We start from the raw sequence: 27,826 nt of genomic DNA on the forward strand, positions 1-27,826 counted from the left end.
TCCCACAATCCCGGACCCAAAGAGTTAAGGCTACAAGGGCTCTCCTGCTCTATGCAGCTTCAGCGTACTGGGGCGTCCCAGAAAAACTCATTTTACCATCCCACTGCACCCACATGTGGACTCACTGTGGTCCCTACCACTTCCCAGGGCTCCCCTCCCTCACAGGTCTGTGGCATCACCCTGGAAATTAAATGGGTTCCAGTTCCCAAAGCTCCAAGCACTTGAGGATGTTGTAAAAATTCTGGCCATGTTTTTTTTATTGTAAAAGCTGAAAGGGGCCCCATATGGATGCTGATTTGGGTGGCCTCACTGGGGAGGAGTTGGAGAGCTCCAGGACAGACCAGTCCCAGGACCATCCTCTGCCACAGTCCTGTCCCTGCAGTCGGACTCTGCCCACACAGCCAAATCCACAGCAGGACCTTTCCAGAGCTTTTGGGGCAGAAGCTGGGGAAGAGACCTGTCCTGCTTTCCCCGGGGAGCAGGCTGGGATGGCAGGCTGCCCACCACCTGCCTCTGCCCCTGCCCCGCGCTAATGAGCGAGTTACACAACAAGGAGCTTTTATACTTTGTTAATCGGGTCCGGCATCCCAGCCCGCCTCTCCACGCACGCTCCCGCTGGCCGGCCGAGCCCCAGCTCCCTCCTTCCTTCTCCTCAGCTGCCTTTTGTAATGTTTTAATGGGTTTTTTTGCCTGGGTTGTGCTGACTTAATTACAAAGCTGCAGTGAGTTGATGCCTTGTGACGGTCTAATCCCAACCCGGTGACTCTACAAAGCTTTCGCCCGGCTTTCTCACTGCTCCACTCTGGCCTCACCATCCCTGCGTCCACCTCGGCCCTGTGCACTGACCTTCTGTGGACAGTTCAGCTTTTCCTCTCCCTGGTGAGTATCCAGAACTCTTTCCACCGGAAAGGACTGCACTGAAGACTGTCACCCAGCCCTCACTTAACCTGGTACCTCTAGCACTTGGATTGGTTTTACTACCTGGAAAAAGGGGATGCCTGTCCCTTCCCCAGGAGCTGGAGGGAAAGAGAATGCCCTTGGGAGATGGTTGAGCCAAATGCTGGAGCCAAGCATCCCTCGCACAGCCTGAGCTTAGAGCTGGTCCTACAGCCCAGCACAGGCTGGGGAAGATGCTGGAGATAGGATGAAGGCAGTTCTCCTTCTCCTCCCGAGGGATGGGAACAAGTTGTTTCACCAAGACTGCATTGGCAAGATGCCGAGAGGCTCATGGTCCAGCCTTGCAGCTGGTGGTGGGCTCTGGGCTGGAGCAGTTGGACTCGAGGGTGTGGGAAACTCTTTGGGGATAATTATTTATTTTGGGGATATTATTTATTTTGGTAGTAGAAACAAAAGGCAATAAAAGGATGAGTTGGCTGCCTGAACAAAGCTGGGTGCTCACCTCTGCTTGTGTGAAGGTGGTCTGAGACAGAACACTGCTGTGTGAGCTCAGTGTTGGGGGTTCCCATGAGATGTCCCCAGCCTCCAGAGGAAAGGCAGAGTGAGAAAAACATATGAAGGTATCAGATGATCAATGCACATATTTTCAAGCTGCTTTTTCAAACATCTGTGGTGTTTCTCCAGGCTGCTCAGTCTCTGCAGGCAGGCAGAGATACAGACAGTAGGTGATGGAGCTGAGGAGGGTTGGGGCACCCATCTCTACCCCTGTCTGAGCAAGAGGGGCAGGGGATGGGGCATAGGAGCTCTGCAGAAATCGTTAGGATCACCAGCACTGCTGATTCCTCCTTCCCTCTCACAGTGTCCTGCAGCTGACAGAGGACAGAGGACAACATGTCTGCGGTTGTGAGTACTGCCCCCACACCGCCCCATCCTTTAGGCTCTCAGCAACCCCTCCTTGCTGTGTACCCCCTGCCCCCTCAGCTGCTCTCAGCCTGCAGTGGGGAGCCTGGGCAGCACACAGTCCATCCCCATCCCATTGCATCTTCTTGGGTCATGCATGGAGGCTCTCCCTGCCCCAGGACACTTGCAGTGGGGCAGGGAGCTGGGGGCTGGCTGGGGAGACCCCACATGCTCTCCTCACCCCCAGACGGGCACGTTCCGGATCGTCTCGGAGGAGGAGCAGGCCCTGCGCACCAAGCTGGAGCGCCTCACCACCAAGGACCATGGCCCCGTCTTCGGGAAGTGCGAGAAGATCCCCCCACACACCCTGCAGAAGGTGAGGGCGGCTGTGGGGAGTGGGGGGCAGTTGCAGCCCAAGGCTCCTGCTCCTTCTCAGGTGGCAGAGGAGACCCTTGACCAGCTCTTACATTTGGGGATGCGCTAACCCCAAAGCGACTCCAAGCAGGGGACTTGGGTGAGCCTGCCCTCCCTGTGCTGAGATACTGCAAGGAGCTTGACTGTCCTCCCTTGGGTTTGGGGTGCCTAAATGACCTCCGGGGTGTTTTAGAACCTGTGTGGGGCATCACTGAGCTGGGTGCCCTCTCTGCTCCCCCCAGGCGAAGGACGAGCTGAACGAGACGGAGGAGCAGAGGGGGGTGGCGGTGAAGGCGCTGCGGGACCTGGTGCAGGAGCAGGCGAGCGGCGACGACGTTTGCAAGGCGGTGGCTGAGAAGGTGCAGGGGAAGGACGACTCCTTCCTGCTCCGCTTCATCCGCGCCCGCAAGTTCGATGTCCACAGGGCCTATGAGCTGCTGAAAGGTGGGGAGGGGTCCAGGGCTGTGATGTTGGGTGAGGGTGGGGTACGTCCACCAGCAGCCCCCCAGCTCTGTGCTGGTGCCTCCTAGGCCCCCAGTCTGGGCTGGGATGGCAGAGCAGGACCCTGGCACAGAAAGGGGACGAAGAGAAAGGATAAATAGAAAAAGACAGGGCTGGGGGGCTCAGAAAGAGCTGGGATGGGGAAAGAAATAAGTGAGGGTAATGCCAGGTATCCTGCAACACCAGGGTAATGCCATTCCTTGCCAATTTACCAAACAAAATGGAAAAAAAAATGCATTTGGTGGTGTCAGGATGTTTCATTTGTGCAGAAAACCCAGACGGTTTGGGCTGCATCCCCTTGAGATCCCTATGCCCTATACATGCCCTATACTCACCCCTCTGTACCCCTGTAAGGAGCCAGTCCTACACCCCACGATGCTTCTATGCATAGTTCCTTGGGTGGTTTAGCATCCCTGGGACACCTCAAAGGCTGGGGGCAGGCTGGAGGGCTTGGGGCACCCCCTCATCCATAGGGATGGATGGAGTGACCCATAGGGGTGGAGGAGAAGCAGGAGGGCAGCCTGGAGGCTGGCTGCTGACTGGGACCTGCCTGGCTCCAGCTCTGCTCTTCTTTGTGTCAGCTTGGGAGATAATGAGTTGTAATTATCAGTGCTGGCTCCCAAACGAGCTGTTTTGTTTGCCTGCATTTTCCCAGGACGAAATTCCTTATTTCGTGCCTGCAGGGTACCAAGAGAGGGGAGCTGGGGGATGTCACCCAAACAGAGAGGAAGGAGAGAAGGGAAATGGGGGGGAAAATTACTTTATCTGCTTGTTGAGGTGTTGAACAGAAGGCAGGTATGGGAAGCTCCCAGCAAGGGGAGGATAACACCGGTCATGCTGGGGCTGGTCTGCTGCTGAGCTTCTTTCCCCCCCCCCTTTGCTGGAGGAGTCCTGACCCATGTGGACCCCAGGCAGAGCTCTGGGGGTCAGGACTGACATCTTACTGTTGCCAGTCCATCCTATCTGTGGCAGCTCCCCCAGCTGCCTGAGGCTGGGCAAGCAGCCCTTGTCCTCTCAATTTCTGCCTCTCCCCAGGCTACGTGAACTTCCGCCAGCAGTACCCCGAGCTCTTTGAGAACCTGAGCCCCGAGGCCGTGCGCAGCACCATCGAGGCCGGGTATCCCGGCATCCTGGCCAGCAGGGACAAGCATGGGCGAGTGGTGATGCTTTTCAACATCGAGAACTGGGATTATGAGGAGATCACCTTCGATGAGGTCAGTTCACCTCAGACACCCAGAGCAGGGTGGGGTCCCGCTCCAGGACTGTTCCTGCTGGCAGGTCTGAGCACAGCATCCTTACACACACATGCATGTCCACACACACATCCGGGTTGAAGCCAATCTGTAGCCCTCTGAATTTATCCTTTGAGGAAGCCTGGGAGAGCATGGCCCATCCGAAAGTGTTCCCCTTCCTTCCCCTCCAGTGCAGTGCAAGGTGCGGACCAAATTTGGGGTGTACATCCCCCAGCCCAGGTAACATGGGGTGAAGAAAAGCACCACGCCATTAAAAGAAGGTCCTTCAGAAAGGAGGCATGTACAGGGCAGAGGAGGAAGCTGAGGGCACAGAAAGGGCTTCTTGGCAAAGAGGTCTCCAGGCACGTAACTCACAGCTTCTCTCAGCTCCGTTTTCTGCTTAACTCTGAATTTGGTTGCAACGTATCATTGATCCAGATCTGAGATGCTCCTACCTTGAAAGGGAATATGGTGGTGGCTGAACATCCCCTGAAATGCCCTCCCTCCTCTGAAGTCCTGGGGCTGGCTGTGACAAGCAGACCCTGGCTAACACTCTATGGGACTCTTCCTGGGAACCTCCTGATTCCTACAGCAGGTTCCTATTAGAGACGAGACCTCATACAAGACCCCACTGTCTCTCCTCTCCATTAGATCCTTCGTGCCTATTGTATTATCTTGGAGAAGCTGCTGGAAAATGAAGAGACCCAGATCAATGGGTTCTGCATTGTTGAGAATTTCAAGGGCTTCACCATGCAGCAGGCATCAGGGATCAAACCCTCTGAGCTCAAGAAGATGGTGGACATGCTGCAGGTGAGGTGGCCAAGTCTGCGCCCAGCAGCGGCAGAGAGGGGCCTGGTGGAACAGAGAGCTTAGGGAAGGGAGGCAGGAGGGTTTAGGATTGCCACCACAATGGCACAATGAGAAGGCATCATGGAGAGGCTGTTTCCCATCACCCCCTCCTTGCCTTGCCAGCTAATTGGCTTAATCCTTGCAAAATGGATCCTAATTTTCCCACCCCATCTCCCTGCCCTCTCAAAAGTCTGACCAGAAGTAGTACCATCACTTGCAACATCCTATGGCACAGCCTGGAGGTCTTTCCTTACCAACCTCTCAGCCCAGCCCTACCCAGGCTGGATGGAGACTTACAGGCACTTCAGGACTTCTGTCCTTGGACCAGAGGCCAAAGACTCAGCTCTCCCCAGGGAAGGAGGACAGCAGAGATGTAATCCTTCTCAGGGAGTGGGAGCAATGAGCTATCTAGGAGGCTCTTCAGTTTCCTGGTGCTCCTGGGACTGGGATGGCTGATCCTCTGGGTCAGAACACAAAGGGGTCATCAAACAGAGAAGGGGAGATTGGGCAAGGAGAGCTGTGGCAATGCTGGGGTGACCACTGCTGCCTGCCCAGATCTGGGCACCATCTGTAACCATCTGTGTCTCGGTTTGGGATCCTAGGACTCCTTCCCAGCACGGTTCAAGGCCGTCCACTTCATCCACCAGCCTTGGTACTTCACCACCACCTACAACGTGGTCAAACCATTCCTGAAGAGCAAACTGCTGGAGAGGGTGAGTGTGGGAAAGGGACCTGGAGGCAAAGGCACATCCCTGGGTGAAACAGAGCAGTTGGGAAGAATGGCTCCAGTCTTCTGCTGAGAGTCACTCCCATCTCCCTCCAGGTCTTTGTGCACGGGGAGGAGCTGGAGTCCTTCTACCAGGAGATCGATGCTGACATCTTGCCAGCAGACTTTGGTGGCAACCTGCCCAAGTATGACGGCAAAGCAACTGCAGAGAAGCTCTTTGGGCCCCGCATCGAGTCTGAAGACACAGCTCTCTAAAGTAGGGGCCTGCTCCCCCTGCCCTGTACAGTAGCATCAGAGGTGGCCCCCTAACCCCAGCCACCTCCTTTCTGTAGCATTGGTCGAGTGACTGCTCGTGACGAGGCGCTCTGGGCGCGTTGCTCCACGCCTGTCCCTCCCCTCCCCACTCCAGGCAGCGGGGCTGCCCGGCAGCTCTGTCCCTCCCGGGCCCTTCCCTTGGGAGCCAGCAGAGAAAGGAGGCCACCAGTCCCCTCCCACAGCACTCCCTGGAGCTGTGGGGGGAGGACAGGAGAGTGTCTGCTCTGGGAAGGGAGGGCTACAGCGAGGGAGAAATAAAGTGTTTAACAACAGAGCTCTGGGGTCCCTCGTGGTAAGGAACAGGGACGCAGCTTTTTGGGCACTGGCTGTGTTGGTGGTTTTAAGGAGGCCAGGAGTGTCAGTGTTTCGTAGGAGACCCCTGTCCCTCATCACTGACTACCCTTTGGCACAAGGACCAAGGAGCTGTCTGTCTCCATCCCCCCTGCATCCCAGATCAAGTCCCACCCCTACCTGAGCAAGGACCTCCAATTCTTAGTCACCTGCCCTAACCAGGAAGGAGAAAACAGCCCAAAAGATGCAAAGAAAAACCCAATTGGGGCAGAGCTGGCTGTGCCTAATTCCTACTCAGCCAGGCAGGCAGGGAGGAGGAACGGAGGCTGCAGCAGCCAGAGACTAGGAGATGGATTTCAAGCACAGAATAATGAAAGACAAGCAGAATGCACCCTCCTAAATCCTTCAAAAGCTGTTTCTCCTAGCACTGCATTGTGAGAGGGAGCTTAGTCAGGGAAGCTCAACCAAAAGCCAGGGTGGAGGGCAGAGGAGGGTCCCGGCCCAGTAAACAAGCTGTGCCTGATGCTAATTTGACCTTGCTAATGTGGAGTCAGCAGAACCTGGGTGGGGAGGAGGGAGGCAGAAGTAGCTGTCCAGGCAAGGCAGTCTGTTCTGGTCCATGAACCAGGCACCTCCTCCAAGGAGCCGATCAGATACCCATTTCTAGACCATCTTCTCCCTTGGTCAGCAGCAGGGCTTGGGAGAGGAGCAAGTTACTCGTCTTTGCCTGGGTTACCTCATCCCGGTCCTGCAGTGTGCTCTGTCCCCCCTCCCATCTTCATCTTTCATCAGCCAGAGCAGCCCTCCCCCCCAAAGCTGGCTGAGGTGGAGGGCACTGACAAGAGCCACATTCATCAGGGCACTGGCTCAGGCTCAAACCAAACAGGACGCGGGCTCTGAAGCCACAGGGAAGATGGGGCCTGTTTGGCCAGAGGCCACTGGGGTTAAATCTGTTTGCTCCAGCCCCAGCAGCATGGTGAGGCCATGCATGGCAAGTCCCAGCCTGAGGCTGTGCCAACCTTGTGCGAGAGGCCAGAGGGAGAGCAAAAGGCACCTCTTGGCTTCATTTGGCTCCTTATTGCATCTGGAGCCATCCCAAGGAAACCACGTGTGACAACTCTGCAACCATCAGGCCAGTGCAAACACAACAGCACAGCTTGCCTGGGAGTCAGAGCAATTGCAGCTTGTGAAAACAGGAAAAGGAAACAAAAAACAAACAACCCAACAAAACCATACAGACAGAAGTGCCACACCGCTGCCTCTGGGACTTAGACAGTGACAGATTTTGTGAGGTCCCTGTGGCTGCTCACCACTGCTGGGACAGATTGTCAGCCAGTAGCTTGCTTTGACAGGGAGACAGAACAGCACAGCAAACAGAGCAGGGAGCAGTGACTCTGACCAAGCCAGGAAGCGGGTTTAAAGCAGAACTAACAGCTAAATCTCAATGGCCAGTAAACTAGAGATGAAGCCCAAAACAATTCCCACAAAGTAATTCCCATTACAAGGGAAGAGCAGCAACAGTCCTGTCCCAACCTTGCTGCCCCAAGGACTCACAAGTCCAAGTTACCCTCCACCTCTATCTCACTTGGCCTGTAGATAATGAACCACACATCAGTGAGCTCTTAAGTGTCAGGTGAGTAGTGCTTTTGTATACTCTGGGCTCAAAGGTGTCACTGTCCTGGCAGGAGTTGCTGTTGTTTTTTCTGCCAGCAGCTGAAAGGTTAGGAAATTCACTCCCTGTCAGGTAGGGTAAAATAACAGATGTTCTCCACTGGCAAAAATAACCCTTCTTCACTATTTTCAGGGCAGGCATGCAGTTTAAGCTGATGCCATGCCCATTCTCCACCAGAATGGCAAAGACCCCCTCTTGTCCAGAAGACAAAAGGCAACTGGGAAAGGCTCGAGCAGCACTAGTGCTTGCATTATGTGCTGCAAGGGAGAAAGGGGGAGAAGATAAAGTCACCCCTCCAGCCAGCTCCCCACACTGGGCCTCAGGGAAGACTGAGAGCCTCTGCCAACATATATAACCTCACACACAGTCACTAGATGTAGCACTGACTTCAATAAGTCCTTTATTTTTAAATAAAGAAATCCCACCAAATCAAAGATAACAAAATTACATTTTGTTTTGCAGTGACTTCCATTTTACACCACACAAGAACAAAAATTAATGAAAAAATCAAAGACATTGTTTTATATATATTTATATATAATTTTAAAGGTAAACATCAGCAGATATAGAAAAATTGCATTGCTAGTTGCAAATCATCTCCCCTGAAGCTCTCAGCTCCAGAGAATTTGACTCAGAACATGGCAGCAGGGAGGGTGTCTCAATATACAAGTTTCTTCAGGGCAGCATTTAGAGATGGCTGCAGAATATAATTTTGCCAAATTGAAAATGTTTTTGTAGTCAACTGCTCACCAAGAACATTAGAAGTCACTCTGCCTGTTCTAATACAGCTGCACAAGCAAAACAAGAGCACAGGTCTCCTCTTCCCAAGCTCTTCACACACCTCTTTGGCCTGGAAGTTTCAGAGAAAAGAGGTTATGCTTTCTCAAGAAGAACATCTAGTGATCTGTCACTAGGAATTATGGTCAAGCTGTCACATAACATGAGAAAATATGCTTCTTTGGAAAGCTGTTGACTTGGGCTAAGCAGTAGGGTTTGGTTGTATCAAATACAAATGGGTTTTGTTTGGCTTTTTGTTTATTTTAAAGACTTCCCAGTTGGCAGGAGCCATGAGAAGGGTCAACATCCCAGTAGAACTATAGTGGAGATCCTAGAAGAAAGTTCTGTGTCTCATCTCTAGTCATGAAAGAGCTTTGACTACAATGCAATGTCATTCAGACAAAAGCAAAAAGGCTTTGTGCCACCTTGTACAGATGTTCAGGAGAACCCTAAGAACCCTTCCACACCACAGCATGGAAAGCAGACAAAGTCCAGGCCTGTGTAAAGCCTACTCCCAGTGAGAAGAGGGGACAGTTATAGGGCTCCCCCATCTTGGGCTGGTGCTGCTTTGAGGCAGTCTAAGCTTGGAGAAAACTCAAAGTCCTCACACCAAGAAGGGCTCTTTGCTTTTCACCCAGAAGCCATGAAGGAGACACTGCTTTTGAGTCACTGTGGCTCCAGGACTTTCCCAATGAACAGACCCACCTAAGGAATAAGGACACAAGGAGTATGGCTCAAGCCAGAAACAAGATGCTCTTTACAACAAATGACTTCTACATGCAGCAGAAGGCTCAAGCCTTCTCTGGTCTCACAAAAAAAAAAAAAAATTGAAGAGTTTCAATAAGCTCCAGACAAGCATAGTATTTCCAGAAAAAGTTGGAAGCAATCCAGGTGACTAAACTGTTTGGCAATTAAATCCTGAAGAAGTTACTCTCTGTTCTTTCTTTTCAGATGTAGTCACTTAATCTACCTCCAGCTATGCTGCTGGAGTGTTAATAGACACAAGAACTTTGGGATTGTAAGACAACAAATCACATACCAAGCAAAGCAAACCTTGCTTCTATGACTCAGTTCCAACTGCTACAGGAGCAGAGAGCTGCAAATGATCCACTGCTTATATACATTGTTATTTTATGCCTTGAAATAGACTGTAGCTAATTGTAGGCTGCCAGAAAAGGTCCTTTAAGTCAGCGCACACTTGTACAGTGTACACAAGGATGTGCCTTGATACCTAGTGTCTAAAAATTCATTTACCAAAAAGCAAAGCCCCAAAAGCTCTGACAGAGCTGTTACTGAAGTCTCTAGATATGCTGATGTGAAGGGAGGAGGAGAAAAAGGGCAAGGCACCACGTGTCAAAGGGCTGTGGGTCTAGGAACTTGTGGCAGACCCAGGATAGATGACACACAGAATAGCTTGGCTAAATTCAGTACTGGAGTTAATAGTTCCCAATATTTTTACAAAATGCCCTCCCTTTGTAACCTGTACCTTCACAAACAGGAACTGCAGAAAAACACTCAGGAAAAAGACCCTAGGGAAGTTCAAGTGTTTGCCTTTACAGTGCAACTACAACACTGCCAGTCCCATCTGAAAACATCTCCCTTTAGAAGCTAACAAAGGTACCACTAAAAAGGTGGTTCAGTAAGAGCAAGCTTGAGCTTCTTACCTATCATGTTCAGATCTCTCCAGAAAAATGGCAAAGGCGATGGTTGGACCAGCCTAACCATCAAAGAATAATAATTCTGCAACCTGCTGACTGATTGAGAAGGTCTTTGGGGTTTATGCTCAAGTGCTACTTACATCCAGTGATGGGAAAGGTGTGTATACCATGAGACTACCTGTGGAGGAACTCTCCTAATGCTTTTTCTAATCCCAGTTTGAAACTAAGCAGAGCACACGTCAGATTTGTCATGCTGTGATCTTGAACTGCTCTATCAGACCATACTGCAATGATCTACAGGTGCACTCCACAGCAGCTTCATCTGTCTTGATGAGAGATGAAAGACAACCTCGCCTTTAAGACTGAAAAATTCAGACTGCACTTAAGTTTGTGTTCACTGGGCAAATGAAGATCACCCACCCACATAACAAGACTAGTACTGCCTTATTTTGGGAAGTAAGAGTATTTCAGAGGAGGACTGGCCAAAGTCCCATGTGTCTAGGGGCACTGGCACCAGATATCAGTTGTCAGTCATTGCTGGTAGCAAGATTTAATAGACAATTTTAAGATCTTCAGATAATATGCACTGCAGCTTAATTTTCTCCTCTCCTAGTTCCCCAAGATTTGACTCTGCATGTATGACCACAAATCTTGCTTTGAAAGAAGCATCGAGTTGGTTGAAATAAAGAGAATAGGTTTTTTTTTCCACTGCTTCCACACACAGGCTTAATAAGCTGAACTTCAGGCTCCAGAAACCTTTACATGAACAAGCCATGACAAAAGCTCTTCTTCTCCAAAGAGGCCAGAATCAGTCAAGTCACAAGCCATTTGAACAGTTTTAGATGCAAGTGCAAAAACAGGGCAAAGGAGCAAGACAGAGACCCATATTACTTCTTGAGAGTTTCAAGAAGTGCACAGCACTGGCACTTCTGAATTATGAGGGCTTGGATTGTGGGATAGGAAGAAGTATTCCTCAGAAAGACCCTCTAACTTAAAAGAAAAATCTGTTTCATTAGACAAAGTTACAGCTCCTGCTGCTTTGAGAACTGCCCAGTTGCTCACCTCATTTTAGGAGGCTGAGACACCTAAATTTATACTGTATCTATTTGATGCGTACAAGTGTTGTTTACACTCCACTTTGCTGAAGCGAGAAGATATTTAAGTCATAACCAATGAATATTGCATGAACACTACTTAAGCAAAAAACTGAAATGTCTTTTATGACATATTTTGGTGATGCAGTATGAACAAGAGGATAACACAGAGACAAGATATCCATCAGCTAAGAATATCCTTGCTAACTGATGCCCTAAAATAGTTCTTAAGGAACAGCCACAAGCATGGCCAAGTCTTGCTGCAGCTTCACTTAGTTTCATTTTTCTTTGAAGGAAAAAGGAAACCTGGATTTACTAACAAGGGGAATGTGCAGATATCCACAGTTCATTGTAACAGGCCAAGGTGTCTGGCCTAAGGCAAATGAAAGAAACTTCCTGATATGACAATGCACCTTTGCTACAATAGTTAATTATTGCTTTATTAAACCAAAACCCCACCTCTCCACCCTACTGAAGTTCAGGGACAGGGCAGTCCAGAAGGCTTGTTCCCCTGTATTATCAGACTGAAGTCCTGCTGCTTGTTTCACCCTTAAGTTATAAATTAAAGTGCCTGGAACACAGACCAAGGCTGAAGCAATAAAGTGCTGATGTGGGAATTGTGACAGGAAAAGAATTTCACTGACACTGTGATAAAGAAATCCTGAAGATGGATTAATGAAACTACAATATTGACACAACAAACAGAAAAAAATTTTTTTTTTTTTTTACTACAAAGTTTCAGTCTCCAGATTGTCTTGGGACAACTTTCCTTCCAGGAGATAGACTAGAGTCTTTAATAACCATCTTGGCACAGACCATAACAACCACTTGAAGGGAAAGCACAAGTGAGTAGGCATCTTTTCTGCAACCAGCTTTCACACCTCACTTTGCACATTAAAAGTAGAAGGGGATGTCTGAGTGTGGAAAAGAAATTCAAGTGAGACAGAGCCCAGTGTCTTACTGGAGCCAGTAATCCTACAGCATTATACAGCTATGGAAGTAGTCAGCCATGCAAAGATGTCATTTCAGTTGCACAGAGCTAGACACATCCTGCTCCCCATCAACTGTAAGGTAAGTCATGTCTGAAAACCATTGGATGCTCTGAAAGCTAAGGGGAAGAACTTTGATATTATTTGCCATGACATAAGGCGAATAAATCTGAGGAGATACATCCCACCCCCCTGCCAATTAATCCCTAAGAGTACATAGCTCTCCACAAAATATTCTTTCAAACAGATCGATCTCACGGAAAAATCCTGCAGATTTTTGATCATGGGTTTCCATTTGGAAGCCAGAGCCAGCCCTGGGTCAAACAAAGAATCCAGTACTGAAAAAATGACTGCATTTAAAGAGAGGCAAAAATGACAAAGTGACTGATCAGGTCCTGAAGTGAGAAAATGTCTACACATAGAAACATTAACTGGCATTACCAGGCTGCAGCTCTTCTCTACTTGGAGTCCCAGTATAAAGCCACCCCAAACCACAGACAGCTGAAGCACAGAAAATTGGATATTTTTAAAGTGATTCACTTGTGCAAGTGCATTCCTAGGAACTACAAGGTTTCCCTTGAGATGGTGCAAAGCTGAAACTCCACTTGCAGTCAAGCATCTATTTTTCCAAGCCACATTTTAGTGGCTTACAGACTGAACATTTACTGGCTTGTGGCTTGGTACAGGTATTTTCCAGCACCAGAACAGGGGACAGAGCCATAGTTACCTGGTCATTTATACTTAAACAAATGCTGCAGATCAACTTTTTGACCAGCAGGTGAAGAGATTTCAACATTTGAAACTTCTGTTATATTAAAGCAAGCAATCTTTAGCTCAGTAGCCCTGTAACAAGCCACAGTCAGCAACTTAATTCTTCAAGCAGAGGAGTAAGTTACAAACCCAAGTGACTATACACCCAAAAGTACTCTGACCAGATGTTAACCTCTGCTTTAACTCCACTTGGGAAGAAAACATTGTGATCAAACCCCAGCCATAGGATATCAAGGAGAATGGAAACCTGAAGCAGCAGGTGAGGGAACAAGATGTTCCCAAAGGGGAAGATATACTGAAGTGATCCAGAGTCTTTGGGTCAATTACTCCTGGGCAGACATGGCCTGCTCTGCATCTGAGCAGTGAGGCTTTGTCTTCTCCCACTGGCAGATGGCATTGGCATACTGCACCACGAGCTTATCCATCCAGGTAAGAGGTTCTGGGAACAGTACAGACCCCTCAAAGAATCCCAGGTGGCCTCCATGAAGGGGCAGCACATGCATGACATTTTCTTTTTTCTCTGTAAAACAAAAGGAGACAAAGTTCCAGAAGGTTAACATCTTTGAGCTGAGAATGAAACCATCTTAGGTTGACAGCACAAGGCCGCCCAAGAAATGCTGCTGGCCAGGCCCTTACAGCAATAGCTGTATTGCTCTAAGAATGCACAGTCTTTAACAAATGAACATCTTTAACTCACATCCACTGGAACTAGGACTGTTGCACCATGTCAAGCTGCACTAAACTCTGACAGTGTATCAGCCATCTTGTTTCATAGATACTGAACAAAACCCTGTGCTTGCTCCTGTGGATAGATTCTCTGCTCACAGCCTTCAACCAGGAAAAGAATGGAGCCTGCTTCCTTTCCTGCCCACCCACTATTTGTGTGATGAAGCAGCAGCAGCTCCCCCTTCTGAGCTAATACAGATAATTTTCCTTTTTCCTTGTCTGAAGATAGCTCAACTCCTTTCAAGGGAGAGATCTCAGTCCAGTGCCAAGTGACACAGCCATTCACACATTCTCCCTCTTCCATCATCAAAGGGGGGTGTTTATCTGTGCTTCTTCCAGACTGTCACTAATAACCACCTTTCTATTAAATCCCAGTGAGCAATGAAGACATGAGGAATCATTTTTTCCATCCAAGAATATAACCTGGATGTCACCTGCTGGCTATCAACACAAGCCAAAACAGCAGAGTGGACTAAAGTTCTTGCCTGCTCAAGGTTAGCCTTGCTAGTTCTAGCAACTAGTGATTTAAAGAGGCTTAGCACACCTCTCACAGCATTACAGACATAAGGAGGAAGTCCAGATGCTTTGAGATGGTGAATCGTGATGTGATAAGCAAGCTGCAGGTGCACAAATATGCACAGCTGGAGGAGACTGCTTCAGCATACCTGAAAGAGCTCTTGGAATTGATAGAAGACTCTCATGGACAAGAGGGTCATCAGCAGCATTAACCAACAGAAGAGGAACATAGATCTGTATCAAAAACATGGCATAAAAGGAAAAAAAACAAAAGTAAGGGGTTCATATTTGAATGTCAATCTACCAACTGTAAAAGTATCTTCATTTAATTCAATTAAGACTACTTATTGCAGAGTTAATTTATTGTTTCCCCCCAGCTCAATTGTAAGAAAGAGGCCAGGGTGTATCAGAGCAAACACAGATCAAGTCCCCATTCTCAGAACCCAAATAGCTACACCCTTTTTTCCTCTGCTTTGCACATCAAGCAGTCAGTGCCAGCTCTGTTATGGACACCTTGGTTGAAGTCCAGGAAACTCCCTTGGAACATCTCCATCCTTTGGTTCAGCAGAAAAAGGAAGAATTAATCCCAGTTCCACTTCTACAAAACTCTGCTCTACTAAGCATCTGCCTGCCAGATAGTGTCCCAAGTCTCTTCCACAGCATCTAGTAAACCTTTCTTCCTGGAAACTGCAGGCTCTATGCCACCACTCATTTCCCACCTTGTCATGATGCACTCAGAGCAGCTCGGCTGAACACACGGCTTTATCCAGATCACTTGGGTGCTACTACCTGCCAGAATTATGACCTGGTTAGAGCTCAGAGCATTTACCCCCAGTATTAGAGGTAGCAAGAACTGAAATCCCACTCCAATATACTGTGCCTGATTATTTCTGAAAATCCTAGCTAAGACAGCTGTGTCAGGTATCAACAACAGAAGCCACAGAGTATTTTCTCTCCAGTAGGAAAATGAATGTACAAGAGCAGTCTACTGCAAGAGCTTACCGTGTGCAAGTACTGCAGGCAACTTTCCTTTTCATAGTATTCCTTCAGTGAGCTGTAGCCATGGAACTTCCTGAAATAGAGCAGATTGTCATTGCAATCATCTGCTTCTAGTACCCATGTGACTGTTACTTTCAAGTGAGGACATATACGCAGAAACAGGAATGCTGCCTCAATTTTCAAAGAATTTAATACCCAGTGTCTTTGCAAAACCCACCTTTGGCATTACATGCCTTTATGCTTTCTGTGCTTACTCAAACATTGTGAGAGCATGGGCAAGTTAAAAATACAAGTTGAAAACTAGCAGGCTTCAGGGCATTTCTTTTAGAGTATCCCACTTCACTTAACTGTACATGTAGAAGAAAGAAAAAGTTATGATCTTGTTCATCTTTTCCTGAAAGCCTTTTCAAATACAACCTCACCACAGCTTATGAAGCTCAAACATACTTGATAAGCCCCTCAGAATTCAGTAAACCTATACTCAAGTGCCTTGTTTTTATCTAAGAGACAACATAGCTGGTATGTTGGGCCAAACAAGTAGGGAGATTTCCCTCTCAGGGAATAGCTTTTTTTTTTTTAATAAGCAGCCAACAATACTCCAAATTTGCCAGAAGTGTTATAGCTGAAAGCTATATATAAGTTCACAGCTTCATTTTGGAAAGGTGCATTGCCTGACACAGAACATGCTGTGGTATGGACACTGCCACTTAAGGTGCTGTGGTGTTGTTAAGGACACAGGCAATAACAAGCTACTGCTTAATAAAGCAGAGAACTTAATTTAGGTGTTAGTATGACAACTAAGTTGTATTATTTCAACCAACCCTCATAGGTATTGAGAAGGCAGCAGTGTTTTTTGGGGAGAAGGTTCTTTACAAGATTCAAACAGAGCTAAGGAAATCCATGAGCTGTTCTGAGATGCTTTTCACATTCCACTGTTGCTTTTTTTTTTTTGCTAGAGCTCACCAGCAGAGCAGGTTATTCCTACATTATTAAAGGTTGCTGGTTCAGGTGTTACTGATAAACACCTCCTGGATTATTTTAAAGAAGCTGTGACTGTCAATAGTAAGGTTTTTCCTGCTAAGTTTTCTTCAGTGTGGAGGTAAGTAAGAATTTGAAGTTGAGCTCACTGTATATCAGCAGATTCCTACAGGCACAGCAAGGGGCATGCAAGAGCAACATTGGGAAGAGTAGGTACTTTCAGAGTTCTATAGAGGAGCAGAGAATTGTCCCTCATACCTCATCACGTTATCATCAATCTGCATCAGGGATGTTGCTGTATAGAGCTTGCTCAGATCAGCATCTGACAGGCTTTGTGGCTTCTTCATGTTATCTCCAAAAAGAACTTGCCTGAAAGAGTAACATCAAGAATTACATCCAGATAACAAAAGGGCAGCAGGACCCGTTTCAAGGACAAGCGAGTCTGCCAAATCTGACAAGACTAGAAGTGGGCTACATATACATGAGGCTTTCTTGGGAACCAGAACAGCATATATGTCCACTTCCCCCTGCAGTATGACATAACAGAAACCCCAGCAGCTTCCTCAGAGAAAAATGTTGTCCTGATATACTGAAAAACTGCATGATGGGTCCCCTGAAAACAATCTTCCCAGAACACAGAGCACTAAAGGTATTCGGAATAGAGGCTGCATATTAGAGGGAGGGTTCTTTGGCTTCAGACTAATCCTGTGTGTGGTTTGGGTGAGAGCATGAGCAGTCCTGGGCACAGCATCTCCTCCACCATCTGGTCCTAAAGCCCCCCAGCACAGACATCAGCCTAGCTCACACAACAGAAATTACTTGGGGCATTACCTTAGCAGAAAGCTATTTACTATGGACACTTGTCATAACTAATTATTGCCCCCAGGAGAGAATGTTTCTTTACCAGAACAAACTTCTCCCTGAACAAACAGAAAAAAAAAAGACACAAGTTGGAAAGGGATTTTTATTCCCTTTCAGAGGCAGCTGCAGGGCAGAGCTAGGTTTGACTTGGGGGAGCTGCCTAAGAGCACAAATGATTATGAAAAAAGTTTACTTAACATACTTGCCTTCAAGCCAGCACTGACTTTTTCTGGGTTACAAATTTAAGTACCTTTTAATGGGAGCTTACCTAACTTCAGATGTTAAATTTGGTCAAGTTGTCTAAATATTTGTAAATCTGGAATGAATTATGTGGATCATCCTACATCAGCTGCCCTAACTTCTACAAGTGTTTCATACTGCACAAGAGTGTAAACAAAGAACCAAAAGTTTGAAGTAACACATGCTCTTAATTCAGTGGATCTTAGATATTCCTCTCCTTTTCTCTCCAGTCAGGCACGGATGAGGTACTTTCTTGCCCTAGAAAGTACCATCCAGAGAACTTTTAGTGAGGGAAAACAACAACATTGAGTATGTCATCTGTTAAGTACACACATTCCTTTGTTATGTGAGAGACAGGGATCACAACAGCAGCACTTGCACTCCAGGAACAGCAGAATTAAGTATTTTGCTGGCTACAGGCTCTTTCTAGAGGAACAGCTAGAAGCCAGAGCTACAGGTTTGACTATTTGCTTATTTGATAAGCAGCAGCTCCATACAGTAGATCTTGAAGATTAGTCCTACCTCAGGTAGGTGGCAGAACAAGAGGCTCCTTGAATAGGGAATTCTTTGGCTAGAAGTGAAACAGATGCAGAATACTCGACTTTGAAGTCTAATTGCAATGTTTTCCTGTGCACGTCTTGTTTATTCATTGAGCAAGTTTTCAGAGAAGAGAGAAGGACAACAAAGCCTTTCTTTCAACAAGAGGACCAAAGCTTATTTGTATATTTTACAGTACACTAGTGAGGTTGACACAGGCTCCCCTTCTCTGATGATTCATCTAAAGACCAATCAAAGAACTTTCAGGAGTCCTATTTTAAAGGACCAGGAAGACAAATCCAGTATAGCAATTGACCCAATCAATACCATCAGTGTAAATGATGCACTGCAGTACCTGTGAGAAAGGATGATCTTTTTCATGTTGTCTGCCATGAGGAAGTTATAAAATCTTCTACAATGATCCCACTGCATGAAGGTTTCCTGTGCCCTAGAAAAAAAACACAGTGCAGAACAAACAAAGCTGTTAATGGAGATCTTGAAAGATCAGATTAATACACTGTTAACATCTCATGGCAGCTTGGAGGCTATGTAAACAAACCTCCAGGCCTTCCCCGCCACAGCTTAACCTTTTCCAGGAAATGACTTCCACTTTGATGAAGTTTGTTACTATCAGAAAACAGATCTGCAGTCTCATCTGGCACAACAAAATTAGAAGTTTTGATAAGAGCATTTAAGAGCCATCAATCAAGATCCAAAACACTGACAAAGTATCCCTTCGCAGAAGTTGAATGTAATTTTCATAATGGCACTACCAAGGAAAGGGCCAAAACCCATTGCTGAACAGTGTTGCCTATTGTGCATATAGCTCTGCAGAGGAAATAATTTGTGCAGATGTTTCCAATACATACAGACACAGCTTCATTGGCAGGAACTGTAAGAATAAATACTAGTTGCAGCTGCAAGTATCATCTGAATTGTCTTTACCTTTTCTCAAAGCAGAATAGCATTTCACAGCTTATCTGTTGTTAAAACAGAATTAAAGCCATCCACAGTTCTGTGAGCTCTGCCAGATACCAGCACTCCTTTGCTATGCAGGGTCATGGGCAGGTTAGAGCTTTAGTCTTTGCAGGGTTTGCTGTTACTGAGGAAACACACTATCATTTACCCAGCGACTGAAGAATGCTGGGAGCAGTTTCAGCTACTGAAGCACTTTACCACTTAAACATTAACATACTATAAGAACTGCAGCAGATTTAGCATGACCTCCCAAGCCATAACCAGCAAATCCCCTACCAGAGTAAGAGCAAGCTGTTCTCTTGTAGTTAGCAATGCCTGAGCACAGAATTTCTTTAAAAAAAAAAAACCAAACAACCACCAAACCACCAAACCTTCCAAAATCTTTTTGTTTAGCCAGACTATACCTACCACATTTATGCCAGGGCAGGGGAATGAAGGAAGATAGGACAATGCGCATTTCTTTCCTCACAAAAGATTTTCCAAACCTACTAAGTTATTACAAGGTGTTTGATGTTAAAGCTACTACATTTCCCTGCAGTTCCTGTGGTGTACAGCAGTGCTCCCAATATGAAGAGCTTGTAAGCATTGGAAAAAAAAAAAAAAAAAAAAACCACAAAACAAACCACAGGCAGCTTCCCATATTTTGAGGACTGCCCAGGTTTTAAAGCTGAGGTCTCTCCCCACAGCCTGTAGCTATGGAGATGATGCATTCCACAAGATCAAGAAGCAGAATCAAGCCTGTGCAGGCAGAGATTAAGGAATAAGGAGACCTGTCCCTGTTTAGCCTCAGGGAACACATTCCCCAGATTCTGTTAATTCATTAAACTAAGAGTCTCATTCTTCTGGCAAATCCTAGTATTGCTCTTGCTCTGGAAATGCTTTCCTATTTGAGATCCCTTGCTCACCACCATTTTTTTCCTTCACTTCCTAAAGTCATTTGGGGGATAAAGGCTGGACAAATCAATATTAAAAAATGGAATTGTAAACTAACTAGTCACATCTATCAGGGTATTCTACTTCCATGTAGCCCAGAAGGCTGAAGCCAGCTATTTTAATCTACCAGACCAAGCCTAGGAAGGCTAAGGCTTTAACCATTTACATGGAGGTGCTTTGTACCTCCTTCCCTCCCACTTCTATAACCAGGGCACAAGGCCTTCCCTCTCCTGTCTTTCGCTCAGTAGATGTTGCTTTCCCCTAATTCTTCAGCTAATTAGCACTTAAAGCAGCAGCAGATATTAGGTAGGGAGACAAGACCTGAAAAGACTTCCTGCTGGCTAACCAGTAATAGAGAGTAGATGTTTTGTGACAGGAGGTTTGCTAGGAAGTGTTTACCCAGCAGGTGGAGGCAAGAGCTCAGTAATCCACACAACCCACCCAATACTTGCATTAAACTCAGGGAAAAAAAAACCCAGTTGTTTTTCCACACAAATATCCAAGTGGAGTATTGTTAATCAGGTTGTCATTGCCCTGTAAGCATCACAGCATTACTCTAAACATTATTTTGGAGACCAGAAATACAGTATTGCGTAATTGAACAAGACGAAGCAAGTGGACCTCAGCCAGATGTTATTCCTGCAAACCCTGTCTGATGGCTGCAATTAAGGAGCTGGCTTCAAAAGGATGTTGTGTACTCTATGCCAGAACCCCAGGACAGCTAAGAACATTTTCCTTGAAACAAAGCAGAACAGCTGTTCCTGCAGCATCTGTTCAGATTTTAAGGGTGTGAACTAGCAGCAGATTATATATATTTTAGCAGTATCACATCTGACCTCAAAAGGGACTAGGTATGCTGGAATATTACATGTATATTAAACTTATACTCTCATCTTAATGTTTCCAGAAAAGCTTTTTATTTTTACCTCTAAGAGCCTAATTCATAAAAGGCATCTTCAGACTGCTGAATATCAAACTGGTCCCTATACAGGTAGAGCATCAGCAGCATCGAGAGTTCCAGCTATCCTGACTGGGCTGTGAGGCCAAATTCCATAGCAAGCTCCTCACAGGTCTGCCATAGTTTTCACCATTTTTATCAGTCCAAAGTATCATGAACCAAGTACCTGAGTCTCAACAGCCCCTCTTGCCTTGTAAATAATCTTGTGGCTCAAAAACTGCAGTTAAATTACTGTAAAGTCAGATACATCTTAGTAGTCGTCCAAGTGTACAGAAAGTAAAAACTGAAAACAGCTGCTTAGCCAGTTACACTGGCTTCATTAACTGTGCATACATGGAGCAAAAAAAGCACATTAGTTGAGGCACCAGTTTTCAAGCAGCAGCACTGTGCCTGGACCCTCCATCAGTACAGGCAAGTGGAGCCACCACAGCTCCTGAAGTGCCACAGCCTTGGCTTCCATGGGGGGGGGGGGGGAAGACACGTTAAAATTTTCAGCAGACTCCAGGGCTATAAAAGCCTTCTCCTCCCCAACTTCCCACTTCTAGAACAGCTGCAAGTGCCCCTCCATCTCATCAGCCCACAGCACTGTTTCAGTGACACACACTAAGAGGGCAGCATGGACTGACGGTCTATGTGCTGTGTCTCTTTCCAGTCTCCCCGGGTAAAAGCCTCCAGATGGAACTAAACACTGAAGCCAAACAAGCTATTAGGAACCACAGGATACTTTTCAGAGTGATGAGACAGTGTAAACTATTGCTTGCAAACCTGGCATCAGCTCAGCAGCTGGTCACGCTGCCCAGCCTGCCTGGTTAATTACACCAGGACTGCACGGGGGATGCCTCCTCTAGGGACACTGTAGCAATGAGACAGTATCACAAGCACAGCCCAGAAGCTGTCAGCGTGTACCTGGCCAGGTACAGAAAACCTGTTTGCATTGCTGACAAGAAGCTTAAGTCTTTCCAATCAACAAAGCTTTAGCTGCTCCTTCAGGAGGGTGGCATCCTGCACACTGCAGTCTGTCATGCCAGGTCAATACAAGATAAACAACTGGTTTCACTTTGCCCTTCCACATGTACCCTGCCAAGGATCTGCCCCCACCTGCACTCCCAGAAGAGACCAGTATGGAGAAGCCTCCAGACCCACCTCAGTGCACTGTACCCCTGGCACACGCTGACACAGCACAGGACTCTCTCCTGGTTGGCCTGGCTCTCTCCCAGGTATTTGCACACTATGTTTCCACCCAGGCTGAAGCCCACGACAACCAGCTGGGTCTGAGGGTAGGTCTTCTTGATGTAATTCACCATGGCACCAAATTCCCAGGTGCAACCTAAAAAAAAAAAAAAAAAAAAAAAAAAGGACTAAGTTAAAGATTCATCTTCTTACATACTTAAATTCCCACTTGAAGCTTCAGTTGCGTGCTTTGAGTTCAGCTTCTTACCCTTTCTGACTTTTCAATAGCCTTAAGGTTTTAAGAGCTCTGATTCACACATGTGTTCATACATCTGTTAAAGTCCTGTGGAGCTTAGCTCATGCTCAGTTCTGAGAGAGTGCCAAAGTAAGATGAAATTTATGCGCTTAAAAATCATGGAAACAGCTGATGTGACAATCGAAACTCTTCTAAAACAGCCTAGAATGCAGAGTCCAGCAACTCCAGGCTTGACATTACAATGGAAGAGTACCATACCTCATTACCCTCCTGAGGCAGTTTGCCACTTCTGAAGTGGGCTATCTGGAAAGCAGTTCACTCCTTTGCTTTTCACAAGACTGTCACGGGTCCCCAAATCCCTACTTATGTGGGAAGGGGATGTGGTTTGTCAGGAATTGCTCTCAGCAGACTCCTGCAGAGCCTGATTAAGCAGGATTCCCTCTGGAATCAGGGGGAAGGGTTTCAGCAGAGACAGACAGCCCTTTGCTGCCACCAAAGAAGTAAAGATACTGCAGCTTTCTAAAGGACACATGGGTATCCTCTCATCAAGGGAAGAGTTAGGTGTCTCTATATAGATCTATTCTGCTCTCAGCAAGCACCCATTTGGATCCCACAGGCTACTGGGACCAAGGGGTCCAGTTTCTGGCATCCTCCAATTGTTTGACAGACATGAAGGCCTCCACACCTGCAACATTTGAGTACTTTCAGCTATTTCTCCTGCCTTTGAGTATGGGAAAAGGAAACAGAGAAGCTGCTAAACTGATGGCATTAGTACACTGGTATCAACTATCTAGGCGCGTTGTTAACTTCCTCATTGGATTAAGACTGCAAACCACAGAAGGCATCACATGAATAACAGAAATAAAACTGCAGATGTTTCTTGCTGTTTAGAGTCAGAAATTCAGCTGTACCCTGTGGAATTTGTCCAGGATAAATTCCGAGAGTTGGGATTCTACCCTGTACCAACCCAGCTGTAGCATTCTAGACATCACTCTGGCTTTATCTACCTCTAGAGTAGACTCTGAACACCAGGGTTTGTATTTGTTTCAGTGGAACAGCAAGCTCCTGGCTGAGCAATCTAGCAGGGCTTGGGCACTCCCTTGTGAACAGTCTTAATGAGCAATTTTCCTCAAGACAATGAAAACTGCCTTGCTCTGGTTTCCTCTGGAAGAAGCCAGAAGTCAAAACACTTTAGTGGTTGACCTTCATGATTTCAGGGCAGCTCAGAAATCCAAAGGTAGAACAGCAAAAGGTCAAGCTTGATGTAGAGGCTGGGATTCAGTGAATCCCAAATTTAGGTTGGAGGATTCAGCGAATCCCATATTTAGGCTACTTGCTCCTCAACAAATATGTCTGGAATACAGCAAAGCTAGAAGGACACTGTGTTATTTGGGTTGGAGGTAGAGTAAAGCCTGCTCATGGTCTTGCTGGCACTTTACTTAACAAGCAACTCTGCCAAGTGATTTACTCTGTTACTCAAAGGAAGTGCTATGCATTCCTTGCCTTTTCCAAGGTTATAAAAGACTCAGACAGGTATGCCTCAACAGATGCACTATAGAGTAACTCCCTAAGGCCTAAAGCAAGCTCTCAACTTTTGTCAAAAAAAGCAAATGCTTTAATGCTTAGTTTTGAAGACATGGTAGGCTTGCAGCCACTAACAGCCTAGGGCCTCAGTACAAATGAAGGTACTTCGTATTCCTGAAGTGTTTTCCAAAGAGGAATAGATTTAATAACTCTAAAACAAGCAACAAAGCATTACAGCCTATTTGCCTGCCAGACTCAGAATCTCAAAGTACAATATTTCTATTTTGACAATTTAACCACTCAAGATAACTATTCTAACTGTTAATCCAAACTCTAAGCAGTATCTGTCGCAGTCATCTTAAAACCTAGCACAAGTCTGGTAAACCCACAATTGACTCCTGACAGTGTTCCAATATATATTTACAGTAAAGAGGGACACAAAGGCTCAGGAGAGCTCAGGAACAAGTAGATTAGGTCACAGGCAAAAAGGCCACATTCTACAAAGATCCCATTACTCATTAATAGGGCAGTTGAGACTAGCTGGAGTCACCCTTAACACTGTTCCAAATCCTTTACTTCTTTTCATTGCTAGCTCAAGGAAGACATCTTACTCAAGGTGAGAGCCCAAAATCATGGCAGTTAAGCACTACCACTTCTGTAGCTTTGCTGTCATACACTAGAACTGTTGCTGTTTCTTTGCACTGTGTTACAGGCAGGGCTAATCCTCCTAGGATAGAAATGTATTTTCTGGATGAACTGGTACAAACTCCTCTCGGGTCACATTTTACAAAGCCTCAGAAGTAGCGTTTATCCTTTAGAGACAGATTTGTTTCACATTCCACTAAACCGGCAATTTCAGCATCTCTAAAATCATTTGAGCAGGCTTGTGGTAGACCTACAAGTTCTTTTCCAGAAGAAGTTTTCAAAAACATGCCTCCTTGATTAAAACATGTGTAAGAGCTGGCAGAAGAGCCAAGAAAAAGTGAATTCAGTATTATTAGCCTCTTCTTCTCCTCCTCCCATGTAAGCTCAGTATAGTTCCTAGGAAACAGTAAGAAACTATTACCCTCATTTGGGTGCAGCAGTTGTGTTATCCCGAAGGAGGCTGATCAATGCCTAGAAATTCCATAAGCTTGAAAATAAGTCCCCCAGGTGCCATGAAATACCTACCGTATGTGAACATTCGCGGAGAAGTGAGCTCGATGTTTGGTAAGGCTCCCAGGTGGTTCAGGACAGCACATCTGTACCCATTTTTTTGGGCATAGTCGACAAAGGTGCGGATATACTGCTTCTCACTGTGGTTGGCAATCCCCGGGCAGATCACCATCGTGACATCCTCTGTGCACAGAGAGAGGGGAGGAAGTTAAGTAAATGTCACTTCATGCAAATGAAGAGGCTCAGAAGGTTTCCATTCCAGATCCATGGGAAACCATCTACCACAAGCGAGCTAAAATTCCTACTAGTCTGCCAAAAATCCTGTGCAGGACAGGAGACCAGCAGCTCCAGCACTGCAGATGTGAAAAAGTAATTCACGTTATGGGAGATGAACGGCTTTTGACTTCAGGGAAAGCTGTGCAAACAGTTCTACAGACACTGCCTAGAGACCAAGAGTATATTCTTCCCTTTGATGGACATTTTTGACATTACACACGTTCTGCCTTCTGACAGCCTGCTGTGACTGCGCTGTGTGTGGAAGCTGGGGAGCCCAGTGCTCATTCATGCACCAAGTAGACTGGTTATGCCATTTTCCCCTCATTTCCCATCCAGAGCTGGGTGTAATACAGATCTTTGAAATGAAGCTTTGCTAAGCACAGACATGCTGATCAGCTGACATTAACCATCATCTACTTTGTGGCTAATCTAATGATATTTGATCTGCTGACACTGCTCACTACTTTAACAAGATATCATTTCATCAATGAAGAACGTAATTGTTGTAATTCAAGTAACCACAGTAAATTACATTCAGGATTAACATATGCTCTTCAAATTAGCTATCACTCTCATGTGCAAAGCTCCAACATTACCAGCTCTAGCCACTGAATTTTTGCCTCATTAGAGAAGCATTGTTCAGATTCTCTTCAGCTACAAAGATAACAGTAACTGTTCTAGTGCAGCATTGTACCACGAGGATCTCAACACTGACAATTAAAAAAAGAAATCTGCTTTTTCTGAAGGCCAAATGGGAGTCATGGGCTCTATCTTCATCCCTCTCCCAGAGCACAGAATCAAGGTTAGCAGCCAGCAGCTGTTTGACTGACCTCCAATGCAGTGCTCAGACCGTGGCTCAAAGAGATCAAATGTGGCTGTCGCTCCATCTGGCATCGTGAGGTACTTGCGAAGTCCATATGGATGTGGTGATCTCACTCTCCCCATTTTCCCATAAAGGGCAGTCTGGATGTGTCCACTCTTTCCCCAGATCAGGGGTGGAATGTACCTGAAAGGCAGTAATTTAATTGCTTACCCTTGCTGTGTTAATGATCCTTTAAGAACAGATAAGCACTCCCATAACAAATCTCTCACCAGTTACCAAATATAGTAACAGATATGGAATTGTTTTTGCTATGACTGAACTGGCAGCAGTGATCTTTGCAGCCTTACACAAGAGGAGAGACCAAAATGCTCTCAAAGCTAAAAAAACAGCACCGATAGCAGCAGCAGCAGCCAAAACCCTGACATTCCTCTATATTGAGATGTTAGAGGCACAAATGCTCCTCAATAAATACACGGAGGCCTTGTGCCTCGGTGAGACTGGGACTCCATGTTGCCAGCCAACCAAAGTGACCTCTAGAACTGTAAAGTGTTGTAAATCTGTTTTAATTGAAACACTGAAGCCTTCTGGGTTGAGCCACATGACCTTGTGTAAGCACTTCCCCGTACAAGTTAGTAGCAGAAATGACAGGATTCACAGCAAGTTTTAGAAAACTGAAAGACTTGCTGGTTGGGACCATTTTACACAGAACTGCTTTACTAAGTTAAGCAAAGAGCACGGGACAGGTTGATTTTGCCTCTCAGAATTAGGTAAATTTGGGACAATTTTAAGAGACCCATTCAGAACTGGCCAAGCTTTGCTGAATTATAAATCCCTTTCAATCAGAGGGGTGAGTCTATCAATTATTTTTGTTTTAGAAGAGTCTTCAAAGACTCACCACTACTGCCAGAGTTTAAGACAAAAAGCTTCAAGCATACTGCTTACCAGTCTGCCTCCACAGATGGTTCCTCCTGGGAAAGAGACCCCCAAACCTGATTTTGAATAACCCATCTGCAATAACTCAAACCTTTATGCTACTTTTACGGGCAAACAGCACATGCAGTTTCATTGATACATTCTTCATTTAAGGCAGGAATCCCTGTGAGTATCCATAATGGACAAATGATATCTACAGTTTCCACATCTTCCTCAAAGCTTAAACTCTGTGAAGCCCTATGGACAAGGGAACACTCACTGTTGCTCCTTTCAGAGTGAACAAGTGTTTGAGCATCCTATGGACCAAGTAAAATGCTCGGCTTATCTTTTATGATGCTAACTCCAGTCAGCTGCTTAAGCATCACACTGCCTGCAGCAAAGATGCCTTGTGTTAGTCATTCTGCATGAATACCCACTCTCAAATAAATATTTAAAGGTCAAGACTCAGCACTAGTAATGTGCATAGTACCCTGATGCAGTTTTGTTACTCCTATTTAGTAATACTTAAGCACGTTGTTAAGTGTATTTCTACAGTTTGCACTTTATTTTAAAGCAGTTAAAGCTCTGAAATACATCCAAACGTTCAAGTAGCAGCTTATCTCACCAATAGTTTTGTTTAGGTCCATCAACCTTTAAGGGACAGGCTTGTTGTGAGGCAAAACACATCCCTTAAGTATCCAGGCTCCAGGAGATTGAACACCAGGGAGATTGAACAGGGAGGGGGAAAGAAGTTGCCTAGATCGTACAGATCTTGCATTATCAGAGAAAAACTAAGACTGATTAAAATTTACCTTACCAGATTGATGCAAAACCAAGCAGCTATTAAAAAAATATTACTTTTGTTTACCAAGACAAGCTGCCAATCTAACTACTGCA

General features: G+C 46.1%; 2 protein-coding genes across 3 annotated transcripts in view; one reads left to right on the forward strand and one right to left on the reverse strand.

Annotated features, from left to right (window-relative positions):
* Positions 1-1,749: 1,749 nt before the first annotated feature.
* Positions 1,750-6,107, forward strand: RLBP1 (retinaldehyde binding protein 1). The gene is made up of 7 exons (XM_027745259.2): positions 1,750-1,800; positions 2,045-2,173; positions 2,454-2,655; positions 3,748-3,926; positions 4,596-4,754; positions 5,396-5,506; positions 5,617-6,107. Exons 1-7 carry the CDS (start codon positions 1,789-1,791, stop codon positions 5,773-5,775), a joined length of 951 nt encoding a protein of 316 aa, XP_027601060.1. The 5' UTR covers positions 1,750-1,788; the 3' UTR covers positions 5,776-6,107.
* A 2,186-nt stretch (positions 6,108-8,293) lies between these two features.
* ABHD2 (abhydrolase domain containing 2, acylglycerol lipase) overlaps positions 8,294-27,826 on the reverse strand; it is a 36,547-nt gene continuing 17,014 nt past the window's right edge. For both annotated transcript variants that reach the window (XM_027745254.2, XM_027745255.2), the window contains exons 4-11: positions 26,025-26,200; positions 24,934-25,101; positions 21,957-22,140; positions 18,300-18,392; positions 16,565-16,675; positions 15,332-15,401; positions 14,479-14,563; positions 8,294-13,607 (exon numbers count right to left, since the gene is read on the reverse strand). In XM_027745254.2, the coding sequence (XP_027601055.1) occupies positions 13,411-13,607; positions 14,479-14,563; positions 15,332-15,401; positions 16,565-16,675; positions 18,300-18,392; positions 21,957-22,140; positions 24,934-25,101; positions 26,025-26,200 (1,084 nt within the window). In that variant the 3' untranslated portion in view covers positions 8,294-13,410. The remainder of the gene's footprint in view (positions 13,608-14,478; positions 14,564-15,331; positions 15,402-16,564; positions 16,676-18,299; positions 18,393-21,956; positions 22,141-24,933; positions 25,102-26,024; positions 26,201-27,826) is intronic.

This window comes from Pipra filicauda, unplaced genomic scaffold (assembly GCF_003945595.2).
Source record: "Pipra filicauda isolate LSUMZ 115617 unplaced genomic scaffold, ASM394559v2 scaffold748_size112454_pilon, whole genome shotgun sequence".
NCBI lineage: Eukaryota > Metazoa > Chordata > Aves > Passeriformes > Pipridae > Pipra > Pipra filicauda.

Coding starts and splice junctions, on each gene's coding strand:
- RLBP1 (XM_027745259.2), top strand. Junction 2,174..2,453: donor CCCCACACACCCTGCAGAAG/GTGAGGGCGGCT, acceptor TGCTCCCCCCAG/GCGAAGGACGAGCTGAACGA. Junction 2,656..3,747: donor GGCCTATGAGCTGCTGAAAG/GTGGGGAGGGGT, acceptor GCCTCTCCCCAG/GCTACGTGAACTTCCGCCAG.